The sequence below is a fragment of the Lepidochelys kempii genome, chromosome 14 (assembly GCF_965140285.1).
Source record: "Lepidochelys kempii isolate rLepKem1 chromosome 14, rLepKem1.hap1, whole genome shotgun sequence".
NCBI classification, from domain to species: domain Eukaryota; kingdom Metazoa; phylum Chordata; order Testudines; family Cheloniidae; genus Lepidochelys; species Lepidochelys kempii.
In genome coordinates this window covers 8269148-8295018 of record NC_136393.1, presented here as the reverse complement: position 1 = coordinate 8295018, position 25871 = coordinate 8269148, and the positions used below count along the sequence as shown (strand labels likewise).

The window sequence follows — 25871 nt, the reverse complement described above, 5'->3', positions numbered from 1 at the left end:
GGGTTCACTTTAGAAATCACAATTTGATAGCACAGCATAACTAACCATATACCAGCTTTCATGCTGAAAAATTTCTGGCATTTAGCTAAACAGTGATATACAGAAGAAAGATTTCAGTGCTCAGATAAGGTATTAGATCCTGGGCTTGGTTCTCAGTAACACTGAGACCCCTTTATAGTGGGTATATCTGTATGCCCATTTTAAGGCCCTTTCACATGGCCAGTGTCACGTAAAAGAGCCCTAGTGTAAGTGAGAATCAAGCCTTCCATGAACAGCACTGAGTCTCTGTAATTGAATCAGGAACTGAATGTTCCTATAGCTACTACTACTTCATAAGCAAAGCCTGTCCTAGCTCCAACTCCATGCACAGTAATAAATAATACTGTACAACCTATGCACAAGGGGGACAAGGTAGTATTTCCTAACCACTAGGCATTTAATTCTCCCTAATAACATTGCATTAATAGAAAAATAAAAAAAGATTATGGGCACAATCCTCATCTCCAATCCGTCCCCTTTACGTTGGGTGAAAGGGCCAGAGCAGTATAAAGGGGCTCGATAAGCCGTGATCTGGCCAAGGGAGGATTCCCCCAGCACAGGAATGGCAGAATCCAGACAGGCCCTCTTCTGGGGAGCCCCCTCGCAAGCCCTGACACAGGGGACATGCCAAGGGCAGGGCTTTTGACAAAGAGGGGTTTGGGGAGTGGAGCTGCAGTATGCAGCACTGTGGAGATTCCGAACAGCGCTATGCCCCACAGGCAGCTGGAGACAAGCTGTTGTAACTGAGGCCCTCAGAGCAGCTCAGGATCAGGAGGGCACAAAGGTGGCTTAAAACCATCTTAGCCCCCTCTCCCTCTGAGCTGTGTTTTCTGTGCTGTGCCTCTTAGGAACTCAGGAGACAACCTCTCCCTAAGCGACTGTGATTTTAGTTAACTCTTCAGGTCCTCAAGCTTTTATGTAGGCTTTCTTTAAAATTGCTGTTTAAATATAAATAAAGTAACTGAATCTTATTATCAGGCCGCATGCAAAGAAATTAACTAGAGATAATGGTAATCGCCTGGGCTATGACAGAATGGTGATAATTGGCAAACTGAGAAAGGGATTAAATATTTCCCTACATTTCATTTCAAGCAGATCCTCTACCACCAAGGAAGCAATCATGTTGTCGGCCTCAGTGCCTGATGACAGTTCCCTCCACCAGCAAATAACCTCGGAGGTATATCAGACTCTCATCTTAATAACATGCATATTTTAGTGCAAGCTAAACCCAAATTGATGAGTTCTCTTTTATAAGGCCTTAATACCCCCTACAAATCTAAGCTGGAGAACAGAATTTTACTAGGCTTAAGCAGGAATAGGCATCCCTATTATGGTACTTTTGGAATACTCTGCTTTGCCCTGAAAGTTAAATAAACTCAGAAAGCTCCTGTCTATGGTTTAAGCCCCGCTTGCCTGATTCATTTGAGTAATCCCACTCAAATCAATGATATAGCGTAGAGTGAGCAGGATTTATCCCTTAAAAACTCAGTCCTGAGGCAATTTCCTGCAAGATCTCCCCATGCAACTTGCACAGACACTCAGGAGATTGCTAGAGCCCAAGTGTTTGGAGATGTGATATGCCAGGCATGATTACCAGTAGGATGGCTCAGTTCCATGAGTTGTGTGTGATACTCCTTCGGGGAGGGAGCCAAGGGTGGGGAGAAATCATACAGAGTCCCTGAAACTGCAGATTGAATTAAACAGCATCCATTTCATTTACAGCAAGTGATAATGCAAACTAATCCAACATAGGAGGAAAAGGGCAAATACACTTGCTGATTGGGAAACTATTGAAGGATTAGGGGTAGGAGCCAGATCATTTTAAAGGCAAGGAAATTACTCTAGTTTCCCCCTAAAAATAAACTGATGGTGAATTCTTTTTCAGACTGTAAGTGAGTGTTTCTTTTAGAAAGGGAAGAACCCAGGCTCTACCATGCTGTATGGTTGACACTCACACCTTTGCAGGGAGGCCAGTACAAGGCCAACACAGCACTTAAGTCCCATTTAAACCCTCAAATTAAACTTAAGTGGGATTTAAGTGGTGCACTGGCCTTGTGCTATACCTCTGCACAGAGTGAATTTCACCTTATATAACTAAAGCCTAAACGATATACGAGAACGATTGAACAACGTGTAAGTATTGTAGAGTGCACTTTCATAGATTCAGAGGCACGCAACGTGCAACGCTTAGGGCCTTATTTTCAGATGTGCTAAGCAGCTGTAATGTCAGATGGAGTCAATGGGAGCTGTGGCTGCTCAGCACTTCCGTAAATAAGGCCCACGGTATCTCAAGTTGGGCACTCAAAAAATAAGACACGCAAAATTAGTGGCCACAGTTGAAAAATCTGGCCTTGAAGTTTATGAAAAACTCGGAGCCCTTTGAAGGGAAGATGCTATAAGCATGATTGCGTGCACATCAGTCTCCCCAAGACAGCTACATTTACATGTCTTTCCATTCCTGTTTTCATTCATTTATAACTTCCCTCGTTCAGGTTGAAATACTCCAGACCTGATAGCTGCCTGAACTGTGTTTTTTTTTAAGTTTGAGCAAAAGCAGTTCAACAATTTTTTAATACAAGGAGCATAAAAAATAAACATATTCCCCATTAGGAAAAGAAATCTTGCAGAACAAAAGTTCTAGTACCAAAATGGCTCAGGAAAGAAAACAGAAATTGGGCCTAGAGGATGAGTGTGAGTGAGCACTCCAGTGAAAACTGGCTTTTGATTTGATCAATTAATAACCCATTGAAAATGACTCTCTTTGCATTCACAGTATATTTTATGCAGAGTTTTCTTGCTCATAAAGTGTACACTAAGGAAGGATGCATTGTATCTATCTGCATGGCTCACTTAGTTATGCTTTTTATTAATTATTTGTATTATAACAGAGCTTAAAGTTTCCATTGTGTTGGGTGTCATACATACACATAGTAAGAGACAGCCCCATGTCATCTAAACAGACATGGCAAAGGGTGAGAAGGGAAACAGAGGCACAGAGAAACGAAGTGACTTGTCCAGGGTCACACAGCAGGCTGGTGAAAGAGCCAGGAATAGAACGCCTGATTATTAGTCTAGTGCTCTACACATTGGACCATACTGTGCAGTAAAAATGCTGTGAGGGGGGATGGTGAATGTCTGCAGGTGCCCTGGCCTCATTATCTGTGCACCTAGAAATGTAAGAGCTGAACAGCTCATGAGTTTTGCAACACAGAAGCTCCTGCCTCTGGATCTCATAAGATGTGGGATGGGCTGTTTTGGTGCTAACTAGGTTCTCTTTCTAAGATATGTATTTTATTCTCGGCCATGAAATTTCTTCTCAGTCAGCAGCAACACCTTCCTTTAGTGTACTTCAAGGGATGAGCCAGTTAACTACAAAGCTAATTGAGCTGAAAATGTAGGTGGCCTGTATGTGTCAGCTAATTTCCACCAACTATGTGTTATGCTTTATCTGTAGTACATTGTGTAAGATGGTTTACTTGATATAAATAACTTCTGAGGACTCTAAGGCATACACAAAGAAATACAAATTACTACAAGACACGATGACAGGATTTCTAAGGCAGCAGGAAAAAAGTATGATATGCTGAATTACATGAGGAATAATAAAAAGAAAAGGAGGACCTGTGGCACCTTAGAGACCAACAAATTTATTTGAGCATAAGTTTTCGTGAGCTACAGCTCACTTCATCAGATGCATTAATAGATGATCATGGGCTGTGTTGTGATGGATAAAATAAGTGGTCAATGTTAAGGTTACTGGCTTTTGAGTGCTTCACTGTGCAACCTTAACATTCTCTTAAAAATGTAAGTGTTTTCAAAGGAATAATAATTATTGTTGTTAAATGTTGCTCTGGGAAGTGTCAAATATGGGGTCATAACTGTGGTGCAGCCAATATTTCCCCAGGCCCAGAGAATGAGTGTATCAAGGCCTCTCTCTAATTGTATTACCAGCCATGTCTCCTTACAGCCAATTACTGGATCTGCTTCCTACCCAAGACACAAAAAAATGGGCACAGGCCCAAACCACTTAAGAATTGCAGAAGATTGTATCTAGTGCAGAGGTGGGAAAACTACAGTCTGCAGGACCATCTTGCCCGGCCCTTGAGACCCCAGCCCCTCTCCTGCTGTCCCCCCTCCCCTGCAGCCTCAGCTCGCTGCGCTGACAGTGCTCTGGCCTGCCACTCCTGCCGGGCAGCGCGGTGGCAGGGCTGGCTCTGGCCAGGCGGGGGGGGCTGCGAGCTCCTGCTGCTGAGCAGCATGGTAAGGGGACGGGGAGTGGGGGGGGGCACTGGATACGGGGCAGGGGGTCCCAGGGGGCAGTCAGGGGACAGGGAGAGGGTGGTTGGATGGGGCGGAGCGGGGGGGGAGTTGGATAGGCATGAGAGTCCCGGGGGGCCTGTCATGGGGCGGGGCAGTCAGGGGACAGGGAGCGGAATGGTGGTGGTTAGGTGTGGGGTTCCAGGGGGACGATCAGGGGACAAGGAGCAGGGGAGGTTGGATGGGTAGAAGGTTCTGAGGGGGGGCAGTCAGGGGCGGGAAGTGAGAGGGGGCGGATGGGGGTGGGGCCAGGCTGTTTGGGGAGGCACAGCCTTCCCTACCCGGCCCTCCATACAGTTTTGAAACCCCGATGTGGCTCTCGGGCCAAAAAGTTTGCCTAGCCCTGATCTCATGTCTACTACTGAAACAGAAGGGAACAAGTTGTACCATCCTTATGCAGCAGTTGGTTTTGCTCTCCCTGCGAGTAATGTTTTTTTAATATATTCTAAAACAATGTGTGCTAACTACCCTGACCGGGCTCACTTGCTCTAGCTGTGTGCTAAAGTACCAACAAGCAAGTTGGCTTCCATATATTTATTTTCAAGATGTTCTACACAATTACCACTCCCCACACCTCTTCTGAATCCTTATGAATATTATTGAATTAGCTGAACTTACCAAAATGGAATGAGGCCCGAACCCCAATTTTGCCCTGGGATTTGACTCCTGACTCTGTCCCCAATTCCCTGCTTTGGTTTCTGACTCCCAACTCTGACCACTAGGCTTGACTGCCCTCATCCTGATGCTCATATTGATAAGACCAGGATCCGATAATGGAGACAGGATTCCAGCCCCGTACAATAGGTTCAATATTTTAAAGCTACAAAGGGGTCACTATTTGGATAACTGTGCAGAGAGCAACGGAACTGCTGGCACTGATGTTGGGACCTAATCTCTGTAGGTTTATAAAGAAGTAAGCCCACTGCCTGGGCAGATTTTCCCTCACACCAAGGTCCCTCTGCAGCTGCAGATTTGTCAGTCTGCTGCAACCAGCCCTGCCATAGAACCTGCCTCCCTGAAATACAACATTTTGGGGGGATTTTAGCTGTAATTGGCACTCTTCCTTCACTTCACAGGGCGGTGATTCCTTAGCAACTGCTAGAATGAAAACTTTCGTCTTTATTTATTCAAATATTCTTGTTACAGAATCCTTTTCATGGCTCAACATTTGTTATTTTTTTTTCTGTTCCTTGGAATAGGAACAGCAAGTGCTTTGATAACGGGATTGAATAGGTAGTTTGTTTTGCTGAAGCTTCTCCAGTGCCTTTGTATCTTTTGCTGAAATTTTGCCATTTTGTTTTCTTTCTTTTTTATTTTAACATTTTTAGCTGAATTTAGTACTTTAGGAAGGAGCCAGACTGGGAGTTCTGAAGCCTCAAGTCTCCTATTCATTCAGAAAACAAGCACAACTGCCTGCCAACTCTGTAGGAGAAGGACCACTTCTAAGGGATATTTAGTTTCTATGGCCAGCTCTGTCCTAACCCCTTTCCTGAGACCACCTACATACATCAATTAGCACTGGTTGGTGTGGTGGATTTTGTGATGTGGGTTCCTGTCCATTAGGAAGTGAACTGAGACCACAAACTCCTTTCACATAGATTTAAAAGCAGCCAGACTAATGGCTGTTGACCACTCCTGAGCTGAGCTAGAATTGAATGAATGCCCTAGACATAAAAAATTCCCTTCCTAATAGCAAATATATTGGGCTATTCCCTGGCTCGCTATTTTGTAACTTCTTACACCAAGAAGAACCTCATTGACTCATACTATCCTTATGCCTCCTACAGCAACAGCACTCTTGGACGACTATGTACTCTTCTTTCTAAAGCAATGAAAACCCATCCCAGCCACTCTGAAGCTAAACCAACACACCTATCCTGATTCTTTGCACTTGGGCTTGGTCCTACTCATATATTCCCTACGCAAACAGAGCCCCCATTGATCTGAATGAGAGATTGGACCCATAAAGCATAAACCTAAAATGAGGCCATACAGATTTTTATAATACCAGCTAAATGAATGCTTGTTAACACTCAACAAATGCTTTTATAAGGTTGTATGAGGAGAATGAAGATTGCTAGGCTGGTTTTGGCCCCGGGAATCTCTCATACCCCAGTGGAGTGCATTGCCAACCCATATGTTAGCCTTGAATGAGTCTGAATATGTAACTGGAGCTATGCTGATTTGTGTTTGTAGTGCATCCTTTATCACAGCCTACCACTCCAGCAGCGCACACAAAATATTAATACCTGATTGTATCAATAGTCAGAGCAATCCTATTCCTCTCTATATAGACCACCAGGTTTTTGTTTCTTCAGGTGCCCATTAGGTGATTAAAATACTTGGTTTAATTAAAAAAACTCACCACTTTAAAATAGTATTCTAATTTTTTGCCTGTGAATTTCCTTTTTAAAACCTTGACAACCAGCTATTTGCTGGTCACCACTCCCACATCCTGGTTATTTTCATTAAGTTCATTAAGTTGTTTTCATTAAGTTTCACCAAGATGTCCAGAATACATCTATCGATCTATAGAAGTCCCCGAACATCCCCAGGCAATTCAGAAGTAAGCCTGTAAGGAAAATGGTGGGCGGTGGGGAGGGGGAGAGAGAATGTTTAACTGGAGAATTAAAAATTTTATGAAACAAAACCCAAGACGGGGGGTTATTTTGGTACTTTGAGGAAAGATGTGTATGTATAAATAGTGGTATAACTTTGCAAAAAGGATTGTAAATATGAGCATTTCATTTTTTCTATTAAAAATCTGGCACAAAGCCTACACTCTCTAACTTGTGATTTCAATCTCCTTGGATTGGCATAAAGCCAGAACTGTTGGCTAATTTCCAATTTAATACCACAGCATCCGATAGCAGCTTGTGTCAGCATTTCCATTATGAACCTCTGTTTTCTGAGGTTTGTAATTTGGCTTGAAAAAAGGTTAGTTAAAACAAGCCCAAATTTAAAAATAAAATAAAAAACCTGTTAATTTGCTTGAATGGGAATTTTGCCTGAGTAAGGATTGCAGGATTTGGTTTATGTTGCAATACCTGTTCACCCAGGATAATTATCTACCTGGACACATTGCACCATAGCCACCAATGTCTTTAAGTAGAGGCAACCCCATTTGAGATCATGGAATTGCACCTATTTATACCAGCTGTAAATCTGGCCCATTGAGCATGAATGAGTGACATCATTGTCTGCCATGGAGTGAACTTCAAAAAGGTAGTTGTATATTTACAGCCTTCCTCTCCCCTTTTTATCTCTTTGTCAAGCCCCCACTATTAGTTCACCTCATATGAAGTGTAGTTTATTTAGATTTATCCTGCTATCCAGTGCACCACACTCCCCCACTACTATTTACCAGTGAATGGTTTTTGAATACCATCACATCTGTATGCAGGACCAGGTACTGGACTTGCCGTGCATGGCCTCTCTACTATTTGTTGAAGTTTTAGAAGTTAGAGGCAAGATGATTTTGTCTGGTTAATAGCTCTGTCATGATGGGCTCAATTCTGTTTTCCATGAAGCCTGTGTGTGCGCTTGGGACTGACTATTTGTAAAGGTGTTCAGCACAGGGGTGCTGGAACTATTTGTATAGTGGGGGTGCTGAGAGCCATTGAACCAAATTGTAAATCCTGTATATGATGAAAACTACTTCAAGCCAGGCGGTGCGGTAGCACCCCTCGTTCCAGCACCTATAGTTCAGCAAGGCTTGGGCCCTCCATACCATGTGACTTTCAGCCTGATCTCCCTGCATGTTTGCCTGTGTTTGTTAGAAGAGCCATTAGGTGGGGCTCTCTTCACAATAAAGAGGTTTAATTGAAAACTTGCAGGACCCAAGTAAACAGTGCAATTAATACTGTCAAACATTATCAATATAGGACAGATAAAGTTGTCCCTAAAAAGAACCTATTCTGAGATTCAGGCACATTTTGCAATGATGTATAATAAGAGGTGCTCGTAATTATCATATTTCTATTTTATAAATGTTCATCAAGGCTAAATTAGAGTACAACTGAACGCCCGCTATTAAGGTTATGTTTTGCCGCACAACTTTCCTTCAAATAGAAACGAACAGAAGTTCACTCTAGCCAGAGTTCCATTTCAGGATTTAGTGGAACTGCGCTATATCAGGGTTTGCGATAACTAGATTCCACTTTATTAAGTAAGAGAGCAACCAAAAAACTAAAAATAAAAAAGCAGAACCAAAAACAGCTTCGCTTGTCACCCTCGTATTTTAGGTAAAACCTACAACTGAATTTTACTCCAGCTGCATGTTTCTTTATATGGCAACAGATACTGCAAAGTTGCACATTAAAAAGGAAGGAGCATATTTTTAGAAGCATGATGTAACACTGCACATTCAATCACTTCCCAGGGTTGCAGAATTAGAACTCATAAGTTAGAAAAGATTTCCTATCTTTAAATGATGACACTCCACTGTTTTGAGGCTAAATATTGAGCAATATGTACCTATTAGCCACATATTTTTAGCATGTTCTGACTATTAATTTGTCGAACAATACTGCTGTTAATTGATCAAATACTGCTATTATTCCTCTGCATAAAGGGTTATGTGCACAATAGCATTACCTCTGTGCTGTAATTTGACAAATGCTCAATTCTGAAACAAGGTGGGTGAGGTAATATCTTTTATAGGACCAAAATTCCGTTGGTGACAGTGCATTCTGTTGGAGAGCGAGGAGCACATTGGAGGTATATTCTTCTCTTGGTCCACAGACATTTATTTTTGTAGCTCCTACTGCAACAACGTTATTCAGAGTTATACACACAAAATGTGGCCCATTGAGAAGATACCACATCCTGTTATTTTTAAAGATGAGTATGCCTCTAAATCTTTGCTACCGTCTTGTATTGCCCTTAAGAGGCTATATGTATTCTTGCTAATAAATGCTCCACACCCCTCTAACAAAAGAAAGAGTATCTTGTTTTATTATTCCACATATTAAAAACTTTCATGGTATTCTTCAGTGTAACAAACCAGTCACCTTCTTAAGGGCATAGGTTTTATACTACAAGCAGCACAGGGTGGCAAGAAATTTATAAATAATTCTTTTCTATTGTGACAACTGTTCAATTATTTTTAAGTACTGTACCTTTTGCTCCCCACTATCACCAACCAGGCAGTAAAATTCACTGACCAAGTATCAGGAGAAATGTATTCTTGCATAAAAAGAGAAGTCTGTCAAAGATAATGAGAATTCTGCAACCAATATGAAAAGCCCAAGGAAAGTGAAACGTCTTTCTGCGACTCACTCATTTATTTTAATAGCATCTGCCCACCCTACAAGTTTGCCCTAGCCTAGAGTAACTTTCCCCGGCCCTGACAGCATGTAGCATGCAGATCTAGCTTAAAAACAGCTTTTTGCTAGCTATGCATGTCACACTCTGTTCCTTCCCTTCATATATTTTTATTACCATTTAATGCTGGTGTATATTTATAACGAGGTTGATACCAGCTTTGAACTCACCCACAAACAGACTCATGTGTAGCTGTCTGACATAGCTTTGGTAGACAGCAAAAACATGCAGACAGAACAATGAGAAGTATACATCTGAAAGGGTCAATAATTCTGTTTTCTTTGCGTGTGTGTGTGTGTGCATGTCAGAATGTTAAGGCATCTGATTCACACTTGAAACATCCACTTGCTATAATTTGACTTGTATTCTGGAGAGAATGTATTAACTTTAGATTATAACAGCCTAACCATTACACGTAGCTGTGTGCAGACCTGCCACTGAAGCTCTGTGTAAAAAAAGGTGAAACAGTTTGTTCTTGAAAACTTATAATGTTGTTCTAGACCAAGATTTAATTAATTTATATACACTCCTTGGACAACCTGTAAGAAACGGATGCAATATAAATGACTTTTAATAAATGGATTATGGGGGTGGAGATTATTTAATGGTTTAATATTATTTCAGCAGAATTGATACAGGTCTCAGCAAAGCAAGGAATTCACTATCAACAGATGTCATACCATTGCTTCTAAAACACAAAGCTCATTTACGAATCAGGGAGCAAATAGAGGTGGCTTCCCCTGTAGCTTCTGTAGTGCACAACAACGAGAGATGTGTGAAACAGGTAACATTTTTTGCATAAAGGTTTTGCCATTTCACTTTGAGTGGCTTTGTGCAGGTTTAATTTCTCAGTGACATTTTACAAAAAGGTTATTTTTGTACTGAAAAGTTCAGAAAATCTGAACTTCCCTGGCTCATTTTTGAGTGACAAATTGGACTGTGGAATTTTTTGCTGAGATGGTTATTTTTGGTTATTTTTGTACTGAAAAATTCAGAAAATCTGAACTTCCCTGGCTCATTTTTGAGTGACAAATTGGACTGTGGAATTTTTTGCTGAGATGGGCCTATTTTCTCATTCATAGTGAAATGTGAAAAGATTTCTCAGATTTTGAGTAATTTTGCCTTTGTATTTTTTTTGCAAATATTTTGTTTATCACTATTAATACGCAAAAAAATTCCTATAGATTATATGCCCCAGACAGCACATCAGCAATGACAACCTCATTCCATTCAGACTATCTTCAAAATGGAAACTTCAGTAAAGACAAATATATCGTCCATTTTGAAATTAGATGGGTAACTTATACTAGTCAGGCCCTGTTACTTCAAGGCAGTGATGAGCTGCTAAAATCTTAACAACTGGTTCTCTCCTCACCCCATGAGGGGATTGTGGCCCCCCCGCCCTCCCGCGGGACTCCTGCCCCGTCCAACCCCCAGCGTTCCTTGATGCCCCCCCCAGGACCCCTCCCCCATCCACCCCTCTCCCCTGTCCCCTGACTGCCCCCAGAACCAGGCAGGAGGGTGGCGGAGGTGAGCTGGGGTGGGGAGCACGGGCCCCCCCGGGTTACCTACTGCGATGCGGGTGGCCCTCCTCACACCCCCCAACCCCAGCTCACCTCCGCCTCCCTGGGCCTGAGCGGGAAGCCACGGCCTGCTTCTCAGCCTGCCCCGGCTTCCCGCACGAACAGCTGATTCGTGGGAAGCTAGGGGGGGCAGAGAAGCAGGGCGGGGAGACATGTTCAAGGAGCCGGCGGCAGAGCGGAGGTGAGCTGGGGCCGGGGGTGGGGCGGGGAGCTGCCGGTGGTGCTCTGCACCCTCCATATTTTCCCCTTGGGTGCTCCAGGGCTGGAGCACCCATGGAGTTGGTGCCCAAGGCGCCACTTTTGGCCGGTTAAATTTAGAAGCCCTTTTAGAACTGGTTCTCCCTTGCGGAACAACCAGTTCTAAAAGAGCTTCTAAATTTAACAACCGGTTCTAGCGAACTGGCGGGAACCGGCTCCAGCTCACCGCTGCTTCAAGGGCAGAGTAGCCCCAGCCACAATTTGTTCTCTAACCCTCTTACTCTCTCTGCAGGTTGGTAGGGTAGCTATAATTCCTGTCAAAGTTCTACAGGCGAAACTGCTGTGAGAGACGGGGCTCTAGGTGCTAGGGGAGAAGCTGAGGCAGGAGCTGCTGAATGAGATGCTGCGTCACTGCACTCCCCAGCAACCTTGGCCATGCCCTCTTTCCAGCCAACTCATCAACTTTTGGGGCTGTACTGAGCCTTTACACCTCTAGCCCCACCAAACTGAGGTTGCAGCTGCTTTGTGCTACCATAATCTTATCTGCCGGTGGAGTTTGCACCATAACGGTGTACACTGACATTAACCGGTATAACCCTAGAATAAATTAGGCCCCAAATCCTATTTCCAATTTGCCTAAATAAAAGAAAATAAATAAAATTTAGATATACCTCCTATTCAATTTATTCAGCAATATTTTGACTGAGCTAACTAAAATATTGTCTCAGAGATCCATACACTTTTGTACATATAAATACTTCAGGGATCTTACTGACCCTCATCCTACCAGTCTTAAATAAGAAAATCTTATGATGATGATGATTGATGGAAGAACAAGTGTCATATATTTTCCCTGGACTTTTTTTATTCTCTTCCTTGGCTGTCATGGTGTCGCTACTTGTTTACCATGAGGGCCCATCCGGCTGGCCTTAAAGAGAGTCTATCATTACATGAATTCTGAAAACATAAGCAAACTTTATGGACATCTGTGTCAGAGCTAAGTGCCTGAGGAAATGTGTGTCATTCCCTGAATGTTCACTTACCACATCACTTTTTATTGGCAGAGCAGGAGCAAGCGGCATGCTTAAACAAATGCTACAGCCCTACATAAAGAGTTCAGCTCATGTCAACTCTTCTAAGAAGCAAAAGCCCTTAGGGGTAATGTCCCAAGTTCTGACATATCAGCTATTCAGACCTGGAGAATCCACTCCACTTATTGGATTTACAGGATTCAGGGGTGGACAGCAACCTCCGTCATTCCCCTCAGGCTAAAATTGCTTGAGGTCAATCAATATCTTCAAACACATGCCCCATTCGGAGAGATCATGTGCTATCCAAAGGCACAAAATGGAGTGGATATGATCATCTGTTAGAAAGAACTAATTGTTACCATCAGAGTCAATGGAAACTCTATCTCCAAGAGCAGAATTTGGCTCAAAGGTATTTTTTATGTGCACGGAAAATATTTCTTATACTACATCAGATAAAGGGCTGGGGGAAGACAAGGAATCCATTTCAATTTAGGTTTGATGAAATCCTCTACCAAAGCAGAAAGACATCTAGACCTTCAGAAACTAAAGTTTTGCATGTTATCTATCTATTGTTTAGGCCTGTCACAGGGCAGGGTTCCCTCATCCAGCACTCCTTACTGCATACTGTCCTCATAGACATCAGTCACAAGTTTAACACCAAATGCTTCATTTACAGTGTGCTACACAAGTCCTTGTTCCCCCACAACAGAAGGCGTTTACCTTCTCCCTAGCCACAGGGCAGGGAGAGATCTCACCTCCCTGAGATCCTGGACAACTCTGGCCCTTCCTTCCTACTTTACCCTCTTTCTTTTAACTGTCCTCAGCTGAATCCCCTTGTTGACTTGTACTTAATTATCACATCACTTGGTACTTAATTATCTCATCACTTTTGCTTATCAAGTACACAGAAAAGTGAGTCAGCCTGAGGCTACTCAAACTGTGTCACGGCCCCCATTACCACAGTATCTTTGTTGTGCCTCATAATCTTTCACATATATATACTCACAACACCCCTGTGAGGCAGAGAAGTATCATCCCCATTTTACAGATGGACAACTGAGGCACACAGAGATATTAAGTGACTACCCAAGATCATGTGGAAAGACTGTGGCAGAGCAAGGATTTGAACCCAGGATCCCAAAGTTTTAGGCTAGTGTTCAAACCACTGGGCCCTCCTTCTGTATAATAAAAGGCAAGCTGTGCAATTCCCTATTTATATTTATTTTGGTATGGGGAAATGGAGGGTGGAGAAAACAGCGTGTTTACCATAAGAGTCTCTGAGATGGAGTCCCCACACTGTCTTGGGCTCCCTCTTAAGGCAGTGATTGAAATATCAGAACAATATAGCTGGCCTTAATGACTGTAAATTAAGTAACAAACATCAGATGAGGACTGAAGAAAATTATCATTTTACAGCCAAAAGCTCATAAATCTAGTCACAATACTTAATATTTATACCTACTTTACAGTTCACGGACCTGGTATATTATCGTCTTTTCAATATCTAACTCTGGCTCTAGCTCTTTTCACATCTAAATGAGAGGACCGACAAGAAGACGTTTCAAGCCATCTTTCTTACAGGGATTGCTATTTATTAAGGTAAATCACAGCTATTGTAGGCAGCTGCTTTACTAATCTGAATTTGAAAACGAAACCATAAAAACCAAAGCCCATAGAACTCCTGCCTAACAATAAAATAAATGCTTTCTTTTTTTCCCTGTAGTCCTCCATTATAGACTATTTAAGGACTAGACAATTGGGTTTGAATAAACATAGTTTTCTTCGTTTTTAGGGTGTCTGCTTTTTAAAATTCAAGCTCACTCTCAGTTCATAAATTAAATGTAGTGTACATTCTTATGTGCAGCACTTTAGAAATAGCCTAGCAAATACTTTATCGTTTGGCTGTCCTATAAATATCATTATACTGTAAGGACCAATGATAGTTGCAAGTCTGGATGACTTTTATAATACCAAATTTACAGTACATGTGGTCCTCCTTGGACGGATCCTATTACCAGCTGGAGGACTGCAGCGGATACTATTTGTGACCGACTGCTAAGCTGTGTCTGGCCACAATCCCCGAAAAGGACAAAATAAACAAAGTCTCAGTATCTGTGGTGGGAACAGAGCAGAATTTGGGGAGTACCAATTGGGAAAATCCAGGCTATTCTCTACCTCACCTTTTCTGGAGTGAAATGTATCTAATATGAGATAATAAATGCTGAATGGGTACAGGACGAAAGGAAGAAACGAATATCTGCCTGAACCAAGAAGTGAAGTCACCAATTAATGAACACATGCCTTTTCATGGAGGCCAGGACAATCCAATCACACAGGAATGAGCAGCAAGTCATACCACGCATGTCTGTGAATTTATACCATTTAAGGAATTAGAAAACTTTCAGAATTCCCTTCCATCATATCTATGTTATTAATCAATGCGGAGCTGGCATTCAAAACAGCGCTTTTATGTATGCACATAGCAATCTCTTCTCTTGCTGATTTTACCTTATGGACAAAATAAAAATGAAATATGCATATTATGCATTATTTTTCATGCAATCAGTGAGAAAAGATGGAACTGAGAGAGACAGGCCTGTATTTGTATCACCTGTCAATGTATGGAGCCCTTGTTGTAGGCATTGTTATTATTAATATTAGGAGTCCCAGTCATGAAGACGGACCCCATTGTGCTACATGCTGTACAGACATAGTTCCTCTCTTCCCAACAGGGTCTTTTCTGTTTTGGTTCCTGCCTCAGAGTAGCTAAAAGCAGCAGATTTGCAGTTGACTTAAAAACACATGAGGGAGGCAATATTCGTGATTAGCTGAGAGATGCCAGTTTGGGGCCATTCATATTTTATAAGACATTCTCATTTAAAAAAAATATTACCTTCTAATTTAAAATAAAAACTCCACTTTCTAAAAAGACCCTTAAGCAGCAATGCTGAGTGGCTTGCCTCATTAGCCCAGTTTCAAACACCATTATTTGATGTACTAACATGTTCATCCAATGTTGACTCTGTTTTTCCAAAGGGAGAGTTGCCATGTGAACAGCTAGTTACTTCAGCTGTGTTGTAGCACTAGAAATCACAAGTGGCTAGATTTATGGTACTGCACCACTATCATGCAGGCAAGCCTCATTAGTGCGTTATCTCAATAAAGAGCTCCAATCTCCACTGCTTTGCACTTTGTGTCATCGTTTACAACTTGTGCAAAGAAAATGCAAAACTACAGAATGGTACCATTTTACTCCCATTTTTCACAAACGTAAATGATCACTCGGGGTGCAGATTTATCACAGCATTTTTTGTCACAGATAATGGAGCATATTGGTAAGTCACGGGTTTTGCTATTTTTGATAAGAAGATACCATGACAAATCAGAAGGAGGCCCACAGCAGTGGCATCCGCAACTCCTGCCTTGCAGGGCTGGGCTTTGCTCCCCACTCTGGGTGTTGTGACTTGGAGCATGGGGTTACAGTACTGCTCAGGTTTGGCCTGGCTGCCCCCGTCACGACGACAGAGGAGCAGTTGAGCCAAACCTAAGCAGTGCTGTGACACCCACGCAGTAGGTCACAGTGCAACACACTCAAATTTGCCCCACCCCACATTCTGTCATGACCCCATGTGCTAGGCTGCAATATCTGGAGCAGGGCGGCAGCCGCAGCCGCCCCCCTCCCCAGGACTGCCACTGCTGGGTGAGTTTATTAAAGTCACAGACACAAAGACAAGTCTCAGACAAATGGGAAAATCACAGTATCCATGACATTTTTCCCACTGTGACAAACCTTTAGTCCTAATGATGACACAAGGTATAAGGTCAGGGGAGAACTGGGTCCTGGGTACAATTTAATTATAGAATATCAGGGTTGGAAGGGACCTCTGGAGATCATCTAGTCCAACCCCCAATTTTTGCCCCAGATCCCTAAATGGCCTCCTCAAGGATTGAATTCACAACCCTGGGTTTAGCAGGCCAATGCTCAAACCACTGAGCTATCTCTCCTCACAAGAGAGGGATAGCTCTAGTTAATGTTGTCTTTCATTAGTTTCTGCTTTCAAGACTATTAGCTTTATTTTAAGAAGAAAAGTCAGGAAGACATTTATAGCTAGATGGGTTACTGGAATTAGACAGAATGCTACCAGATAATGCATCATGTTAAGTGAAGTAAGAATATGAATTTACTAGCTCACTAAACGATAACAGGAGCCTGAAAGCACTTAGGTTGCTTTCATCCACTAATCAATATAATTATCTTTAGCTTTCTTCAATTTAATTATTGCTTTTTACAATCAATATCTATTTCATTAAATCACATGCAACTGAAGAAGGGATCAGAGTTCAGAGAATAATTTAAAAAAAAGATCTGAACAATCTCAAGGAAAGCCTAGAAACAGCCTAGCTAAAGTCACTCATGCATTATTAGGACAATAAATTTATTCCTCATTCTACTCTACTAGTAGGGATGATTCAACATATTCTGTATTGAAACTGCAACATGTATGAAAGCATCTCCTACGGTTAATTATTTCCACATCCATGGTTGGCAGTTAAAGTGAAGGGAAATATAGAATACAGTATCTTTGAATGCAACCTGATGCTGCTAATTCACCAGAGCAGTAGAGGTGAAAATGTTATGGGTACAATTCAGTTAAAAGCTATATTTGCCTTTTGCCAAAGAGGGCAGGGGGAAGGGGCGGTGGAGAAAATACAAAAATATAATGATTTTAACTTGTTGAATATTTAAATGCAGTCAAATGAAAAGTTTAGCAAAAAAGGAAAAACTGGCCTTTCTGCTGTTACCTGACTGAGCAAAATTTTTCATATTTAACCTGAGTCTGGCTGCAAATTTTGCCATAAAAGAATACTTTGACCCCAGTGTAGACTGAATTTTAAACCTACTCACCTAGTTCTGAGTGCAATAATGAGCTGGGGACCAAGTCCAAAGCCCTTTAAGTCACTGGGAGTCAGAATTAATGTTTATAAAGAGCTTGATTTCAACGGTGGTACACAGCTGAGGATCCCACTTATGTCCAGTTTGCCTTAAGTTCACTGATTTGATACTTATTCAGGGCTTGACACAGTAATATTTTTGCTCCAGAGAGCTGACATCCTGAAAATATTTTTAAGCATCCATTGCTTGGTTAATGAGTTGAGTGGAAAACTGACTTTCCAACTCTCCTTATTCCATGCTATCAGTGCAGAACACGTTTTCTTCCTGCCAACTGCCATTGCAGTCTGACTGTGCTAGGACACTGTGTGTCCCTCCCATCTGTCACAAATGCTTGACCATAAACTGTGGGCCTTCTCTGAGTTAAGTGTTACTAAGGCCAGAAAGGGGGAGAGAAAATTTAATAATTGTATGAAACTGGGCATACTGGAAGACTAAGACAATTGGCAATGGAATATACAGCCTCTCTCCTTCTAAGTCACTGGTTTGAATCTAAGGGTATGTCTACACTATGAAATTAGGTTGAATTTATAGAAGTCACAGAATCGGAAAGGACCTCAGGAGGTCATCTAGTCCAACCCCCTTGCTCAAAGCAGGACCAATCCCCAATTTTTGCCCCAGATCCCAGAATGGCCCCGTCAAGGATTGAACTCACAACCCTGCGTTTAGCAGGCCAATGCTCAAACCACTGAGCTATCCCTCCCCCCAATTTTTTAGAAGGTGATTTTATACAGTCGATTGTGTGTGTCCCCACACTAATGGACTAAGCGCATTAAGTCGGTGGTGTGCGTCCACAGTACCGAGGCTAGCGTCAACTTTCAGAGCGTTGCACTGTGGGTAGCTATCCCACAGTTCCCGCAGTCTCCGCTGCCCATTGGAATTCTGGGTTAAGCTCCCAATGCCCGAAGGGGCAAAAACATTGTCACGGGTGGTTTTAGGTACATGTCATCAGTCACCCCTCCCTCCGTGAAAGCAATGGCAGACAATCGTTTCGTGCCTTTTTTCTGTGCAGGCGCCATACTGCTTTCAGCAGACGTTGCAGTAGGACTGCTAACCATCGTCGTCATCATCCACCACTTCCACTGCCACTCTGTTCTCCTGATGCTATGAATCCACCTCGCAGGTCCTCTACATGACTGTCGTCATCCACCGCTTCCACTGGCACTCCGCTCTCCTGGTGGTCTCGCAGGGCTGCTTCCACTGCAACTCTGCTCAGCTGCTCTTGTCTCGCCATACCACGGCAAGCGTGCAGCCCGCTCAGCTGTTGTGTCCTGGCAACAGACGGTGCAGCAGGTCTGCAAAACTGGTCGTCCAACCACTGCTTCCCCTGCAATCCTGCTCTCCTGCAGACGCCATACCACCGAAGCATGGAGCCGGCTCAGATCACCGCAGCAGTTATGAGCATTGTAAACACCTTGCGCATTATCATGCAGTATATGCAGAACCAGAACCTGCAAAAGCAGGCAAGGAGGTGATGGCAGCGCGGTGACAAGAGTAATGAGGACATGAACACAGAATTCTCTCAAAGCATGGCCCCGGCAATTTGGCCATCCTGGTGGCAATGGGGCAGGCTCATGCCATGGAACGCTGATTCTGGGACTGGGAAACAAGCACAGACTGGTGGGACCGCATAGTGTTGCAGGTCCGGGATGATTCCCAGTGGCTGCAAAACTTTCTCATGCGTAAGGGCACTTTCATGGAACTTTGTGACTTGCTTTCCCCTCCCCTGAAGCGCAAGAATACCAAGATGAGAGCAGCCCTCACAGTTCACAAGCGAGTGGCGATAGCCCTCTGGAACCTTTCAATGCCAGACAACTACTGGTCAGTCGGGAATCAGTTTGGAGTGGGCAAATCTACTGTGGGGGCTGCTGTGATCCAAATAGCCAACGCAATCACTGAGCTGCTGCTATCAAGGGTAGTGACTCTGGGAAATGTGCAGGTCACAGTGGATGGCTTTGCTGCAATGGGATTCCCTAACTGTGGTGGGGCGATAGACGGAACGCATATCCCTATCTTTGGACCAGACCACCAAGGCAGCCAGTACATAAACTGAAAGGGGTACTTTTCAATGGTGCTGCAAGCACTGGTGGATCACAAGGGATGTTTCACCAACATCAACGTGGGATGGCTGGGAAAGGTACATGACGCTCATCTTCAGGAACTCTGGTCTGTATGAACAGCTGCAGCAAGGGACTTACCTTCCAGACCAGAAAATAACCGTTGGGGATGTTGAAATGCCTATAGTTATCCTGGGGGACCCAGCCTACCCCTTAATTGCATGGCTCATGAAACTGTACACAGGGAGCCTGGACAGTAGTCAGGAGCTGTTCAACTATAGGCTGGGCAAGTGCAGAATGGTGGTAGAATGTGCATTTGGACGTTTAAAGGCGCGCTGGTGCAGTTTACTGACTCAGTTAGACCTCAGCAAAACCAATATTTCCATTGTTATTACTGCTTGCTGTGTGCTCCACGATATCTGTGAGAGTAAGGGGAAGACGTTTATGGTGGGGTGGGAAGTTGAGGCATATTGCCTGGCCGCTGATTACACGCAGCCAGACACCAGGGCAGTTAGAAGAGCACAACAGGGCACGCTGCGCATCAGAGAAGCTTTGAAAACAAGTTTCATGGCTGACCAGCCTACGGTGTGACAGTTCTGTTTGTTTCTCCTTGATGAAAACCCGCCCCCTTGGTTCACTCTACTTCCCTGTAAGCCAACCGTCCTCCCCTCCCCACTTCGATCATCACTTGCAGAGCCAATAAAGTCATTGTTGTTTCAAATTCATGCATTCTTTATTAATTCATCACACAAATAGGGGGATAACTGCCAAGGTAGCCTGGGAGGGGTATGGAAGGAGGGAAGCACCGGGTGGGGTGGTGGATGAGGGGAGGAGGGAAGGACAAGGCCACACTGCACTTCAAAACTTATTGAATGCCAGCTTTCTGTTGCTTGGGCAGTCCTCTGGGGTGGAGTGGTTGGGTGCCTGGAGCACACCCCCCCCCCCGCATTCTTGGGCATCTGGGTGAGGAGGCTATGGAACTTGGGGAGGAGGGTGGTTGGTTACACAGGGGCTGCAGTGGCCGTCTGTGCCTTTCCTGCACCTCAACCATATGCTGGAGCATATCAGTTTGATTCTCCAGTAGCCTCAGCATTGCATCCTGCTTCCTTTCATCATGCTGCCACCACCACTCCTGTTGCTCCAGCCATCTATCCTCTCATGCGTCCCTCCTGTCATCGCATTCATTTTGTGCTTTCCTGGACTCTGCCATTGTCTGCCTCCACACATTCTTCTGGGCTCTTTCAGTTTGGGTGGACTCCATGAACTCAGAGAACATTTCATCGCGAGTGCGTTTTTTTCACCTTCTTATCTGCACTAGCCCCTCGGATGGAGATGCTAGTTGAAGCGTTGAAACATTTGCAACTGCGGGAAGTAAAAAGGGAGATTTAAATTGAAAAAGACATACTGGCCATTTAAAAGGAGGGGCTGATGTTTTCAGGTTAAACCCAACTAACCCCCCCCACACCCAATTCTCTGGGATGATCGTTTCACCCCTCCCCCAACCGCGTGGCTAACAGCGGGGATGATTTCTTTTCAGCCACAGGCAAACAGCCCAGCAGGAACAGCCACCTCTGATGTCCCCTTAATAAAATTCCCCTATTTCAACCAGGTGACCATGAACGATATCACTCTCCTGAGGATAACACAGAGAGATAAAGAACGGATCTTGCTTGAATGCCAGCAAACACCGGGACCACACGCTGCCATGCTTTCTTTTGCAATGATTCCAGACTACATGCTACTGGTCTGCTGAGGTAAAGTGACCTATCATGGAGGATGCAATAAGGCTGCCCTCCCCAGAAACCTTTTGCAAAGGCTTTGGGAGTACCTCCAGGACAGCTTCATTGAGATGTCCCTGGAGGATTTCCACCCCATCCCCAGACATGTTAACAGACTTTTCCATAGCTGTACTGGCTGCGAATGCATCCCAAGTCTTTAGGGCAAATTAATCATTAAACACGCTTGCTTTTAAACCGTGTATTATATTTACAAAGGTGTACTCACCAGCGCTGCCTTCTCCGCCTTCAAGATCTGGGAGCCCGAGTTGGGAGGGTATTGGATCCAGGGTGATAAACAGTTCCTGGCTGTCAGGGAGAACAGTTTCTCCACTTGCCTGGTGTGTGCTATCATCTTCCTCGTCCCCAAAATCCTCATGCCTGTGGCATGAGACTCCCCCTTTGCAGGAGTCCATGTACAGGGGTGGGGCAGTGGTAGGGGCACCCCCTAGAATTGCATGCAGCCCATCATAGAAGCGGCATGCCTGGGGCTCTGACCCCGAGTGGGCGTTTGCCTCTTGGGTTTTTTGGTAGGCTTGCCTAAGCTCCTTAAGTTTCACATGGCACTGCCGTGGGTCCCCGTGATAGCCTCTGTCCTTCATGCCCTTGGAGATTTTTTCAAATATTTTGGCATTTCGTCTTTTGGAACGGAGTTCTGATAGCATGGATTTGTCTCCCCATACAGCGATCAGATCCAGTACCTCCCGTTCGGTCCATGCTGGAGCTCATTTGCGATTCTGGAACTCCATGGTCACCTCTGCTGATGAGCTCGCCACACTGGCCAAACAGGAAATGAAATTCAGAAGTTCGTAGGGCTTTTCCTGTCTACCTGACCAGTGCATCCGAGTTCAGAGTGCTGTCCAGAGCGGTCACAATGGAGCACTGTGGGATAGCTCCTGGAGGCCAATACCGTCAAAGTGCATCCACACTAGCCCAAATTTGACCCGGCGATGTCGATTTCAGCGCTAATCCCCTCGTCGGGGAGGAGTACAGAAATCGATTTTAAGAGCCCATTAAGTCGACAAAAATGGCTTCCTTGTGTGGATGGGTGCAGGGTTAAATCGATCTAATGCTGCTAAATTTGACCTAAACTCGTAGTGTAGACCAGGGCTGACTCAGGTAACTAGTGACTGAAAGTTATCATCATCCAATGGCTGCTTGGTGGCCTCAGTCCAGTTTTCAATGGAAAAGTGTCTGCATCACAAAAATCATGATTAAAACCAAGACTATAGTTATCTAATTGCAATTATTATGCACCCATCAACTCAGCAATTTAGCAGAGAGGCCAAGGAACTTGTTGCCTGACCTATTCTCTCACCATTGGAGGAGGTTCCACCGGGTCAGGGTTGGGGCAATGTGTGGGTAAATAAAGAACGTCAGTCTCCAGAGATGCCATCTAGCACCCAACTCATTGTTATAGGATGACCTGTGTCGTAGACCTTTTGCAGTCTCTCTCAAATGCACCCCTCGTGACAGGATTTACTTCCTTCAACAAGGGTGGAACCCCACAATTCAATAACTCAGACTGGATAATTGGGCTGCAGCCACCCTGTTTTCCAACACTGTTAACACAACCAGCCCAAGTGTATTTGACACTTGCAAGAAACCTTCCTCCAGAAACTTCCCAGCCTATGTCCAGCAGCTGATTAAAGTGACTCAAAACAGCTTTTTCCAAATAAGCATATTGTTTATTCACCCAAAGATTCACAGCAATCAGAGAACTGGGTTAAAATAACAAAAATCTACATGCATCTAATCTTATCTAAACTTTACCCTTTCCTTGCAAGTCTAGGAACGTGCACTTAACCCAGAAACCCCCAACTCAGTGCTGGGATAGACAGAGTGACCTCCTTCATTCTCTGCCTCTGGCAGGGTCTCTATGTCAGTGTCTCCCCTTCAGTTGCTACTGGCCACTTACCTGCTCTGTCTTTGGAGAGACAGTTTTTTTACTGTTTACAGCCCTTTTGATTTCTCGGCTATGGTCTTGAGGAAAGAGCTGTGTAACTTTTGACTGGTGCCTGGGAAGAGCATCTTCCCAATTAATGGCCCAGCCATTGTTCTCTTCAAGTTGTTTACCCAGAGCTGCCTTATCTCTGACCCTTGTTTTGTTTCTTGTTTGTTCTTCCTACCAACTCCTTTTAATTCAGCTCCACATAGACACAGATAATATCAAGCAGGTAAACTTACATACATATGATATAGATATCTCCCTCATTCTCCACAATCCTTCATGAGCATTAAATTCACACCCATGAATTATGTTGAGATTAGAGGAGGAACCTGGAGGTAAGATAAGAGGCATAAACTCTTTATACCATAGTGCTTTACATAATTCTTTTGCAAGTTGCACAGTCTTCATGGAATCATAGAAACATAGGGCTGGACCGGGCCCTCAAGAGGTCAGCTAAGTCCATCCCTTCATGCTGATGAGTTGGCTATCCAGGTGCAAAGATTAAGGACTGCTGAGCATTCTTTTCCAGTTTGCAAGCCATGCAAGCCCCAGGAATATTTCATGATTAACAATGTCCTTGCATGGGTTTAAACATTTATTTTTCAAAAAAGATCATACTTACATTGTCATTGCTTCCTTTGTTGTCCTCATATTTTGTTTCTATGTGAATGGAGAATTTAGGCAAAAATGAGCACTGCAAAGAAAGCAAAATGTGTCCAGATCAATTTAAAATGTCAATTGCTTCATCAGGTCACTTGCTCAATAAATCCTGTTTTCTAGCAGCTTTCCTATTTTTTCTTGATTATTGCAAGAAATTGAATCAAAATCACTAAAAATCCACAATTGCAAAGGTTTTTTTAAAATGATTTTGAAAGGATATATTGATTCTATCCCAAAGTTGAGGACTAAAACAAAGTTATAACTAAACTAATAGAATTGTGGGACAACTAGTTATAGCAATCAGTGTATATTTGATACATAACAGTGGCTATATTCTGAATGTTCCTCCACTGCTCTCTGTCTTAAGTATCGCTATATTTTTCAGAACTTTTGAGCCGTTGTTCTATAGAGCTTTTCCTTGGATGACTACCATTTCCAGAGCAATGCCTATCTGCTCTATGCACAAAGTCTATGGAAATTCCACTGCCTGCAGTCCCTGATCAAAATGCTGAGGATGCTTGATCATGCAGTTATTTTCTAATTCCAGTATGATGCAAGTTTTTAAGTTATCTCATTTTGATTTTCCCTGGAAATTTTCTTAATTTTGGCATCCAACCAAACACACCATCACATCAACCCACCCATATAGTGCAAGAAAAATTACAAACATTCAAATGTTTTTCCTATCGATCAAGAAGAGAATCTGATGCCCCTATGCTCATATGGGCAAATTCTCAATTAGACCCATACAACTCCACTGACTTGAGGGAGTTGGCACATACTCTTCATATCAAATTTTGCTCTAACACTGGTGCATATCCACTAGTGTTACTTTATACAAGACTGGCTTTCTTTCTCTGTGGATTGTTTCATTCATTTGGTTTCCTAAGAGTGCAATTTGCAGTGCTAGACATCACAGTTTCACTTTAGAGACTATTTCAAACATCTTCTCTTTAGCGTTTCACACTCTTGCTCCCAAATCAATTTTTTTCCACTATACTTAAGCAACCAGAGTCAATGGCCAGCAATCCTTGAATGATATTAGTTCAGCCACTTTAATATAAAGGCATCAAGTCTTTTCTTGCATTAACTGTCAGCGACACTGACGTGCCAGTTCTTTGCAAGACATTTAATTGATGCCCGATGGCAAAGAGTCTTTGAACTGCTTGTGACTATTTCAAACATTATGTACTGAGGTTACACAATGAAGAAAGTTTGATGCTTCAGTGCTCACATTGCTACTGGTCCAAATTTGGATTTCATCAGAGTTGATTTTGGTTCCCGCAACAGGAAGGGAGATAGCTTGGAGAGCCAGCTGCTGTGGAGCAAAGCTGAAAGGGGAAGTAGGTTCTTCCTGAGACTAGAGAATTACTGTTTTCTATTCCCTGGACATTATGAAAAGAAGCCATTGATTGAGCCTCTAATTTTGGCCACAGAACACCTACTATTCATTAGCAGCAGCTGAGCAATAAGCATGGACCACTCAAACCTTTACGCAAAAAAGAGTGAGATGTTTGTGCCAGAACAGGGCCCTGCAATGAATTTAGAGAACAATCTTTACCAAACATTTAACACAATACTTACCAGCTATGAAAATATCTAGGCCATGAACTATGCACCTTATTTATGATATTAATAGTAGACCAGTGATAAATGTGGTACAAGAAAAAAATCAGTGGTGTGTGCAATGGAGGATGGAACAGCTTCAGAGATGGCCCAGTCGGTTCTAATTACCCATATCTTTGGGGCCATGTGTTACTTGGTAGGCACACACCTCAGAAGGCTAGGTGAGTGTATTGATTATTCATAAGCAACCAGACAGAGCTGGAGCTAATGCAACGCAGGCTAACGGATCAGAAACCCAGACAGCCTTCCAACTTAGCTTTGACTAGCGGAGTCTCAGCTGATTCCAACATACAGGACGTTTTCGTCTTCCAATCTGCCAAAAACATCCCTATTTTATTTCCCCAAGTTCTCAAGGCAG

At 43.4% G+C, this 25871-nt stretch overlaps 1 protein-coding gene across 1 annotated transcript in view; it reads right to left on the bottom strand.

Annotated features, from left to right (window-relative positions):
• Positions 1-25871, bottom strand: part of PITPNC1 (phosphatidylinositol transfer protein cytoplasmic 1) — a 200999-nt gene that overhangs the window by 45763 nt on the left and 129365 nt on the right. Inside the window, exon 6 of the mRNA XM_078848644.1 lies at positions 23850-23921. Within this exon, the coding sequence (XP_078704770.1) occupies positions 23850-23921 (72 nt within the window). The remainder of the gene's footprint in view (positions 1-23849; positions 23922-25871) is intronic.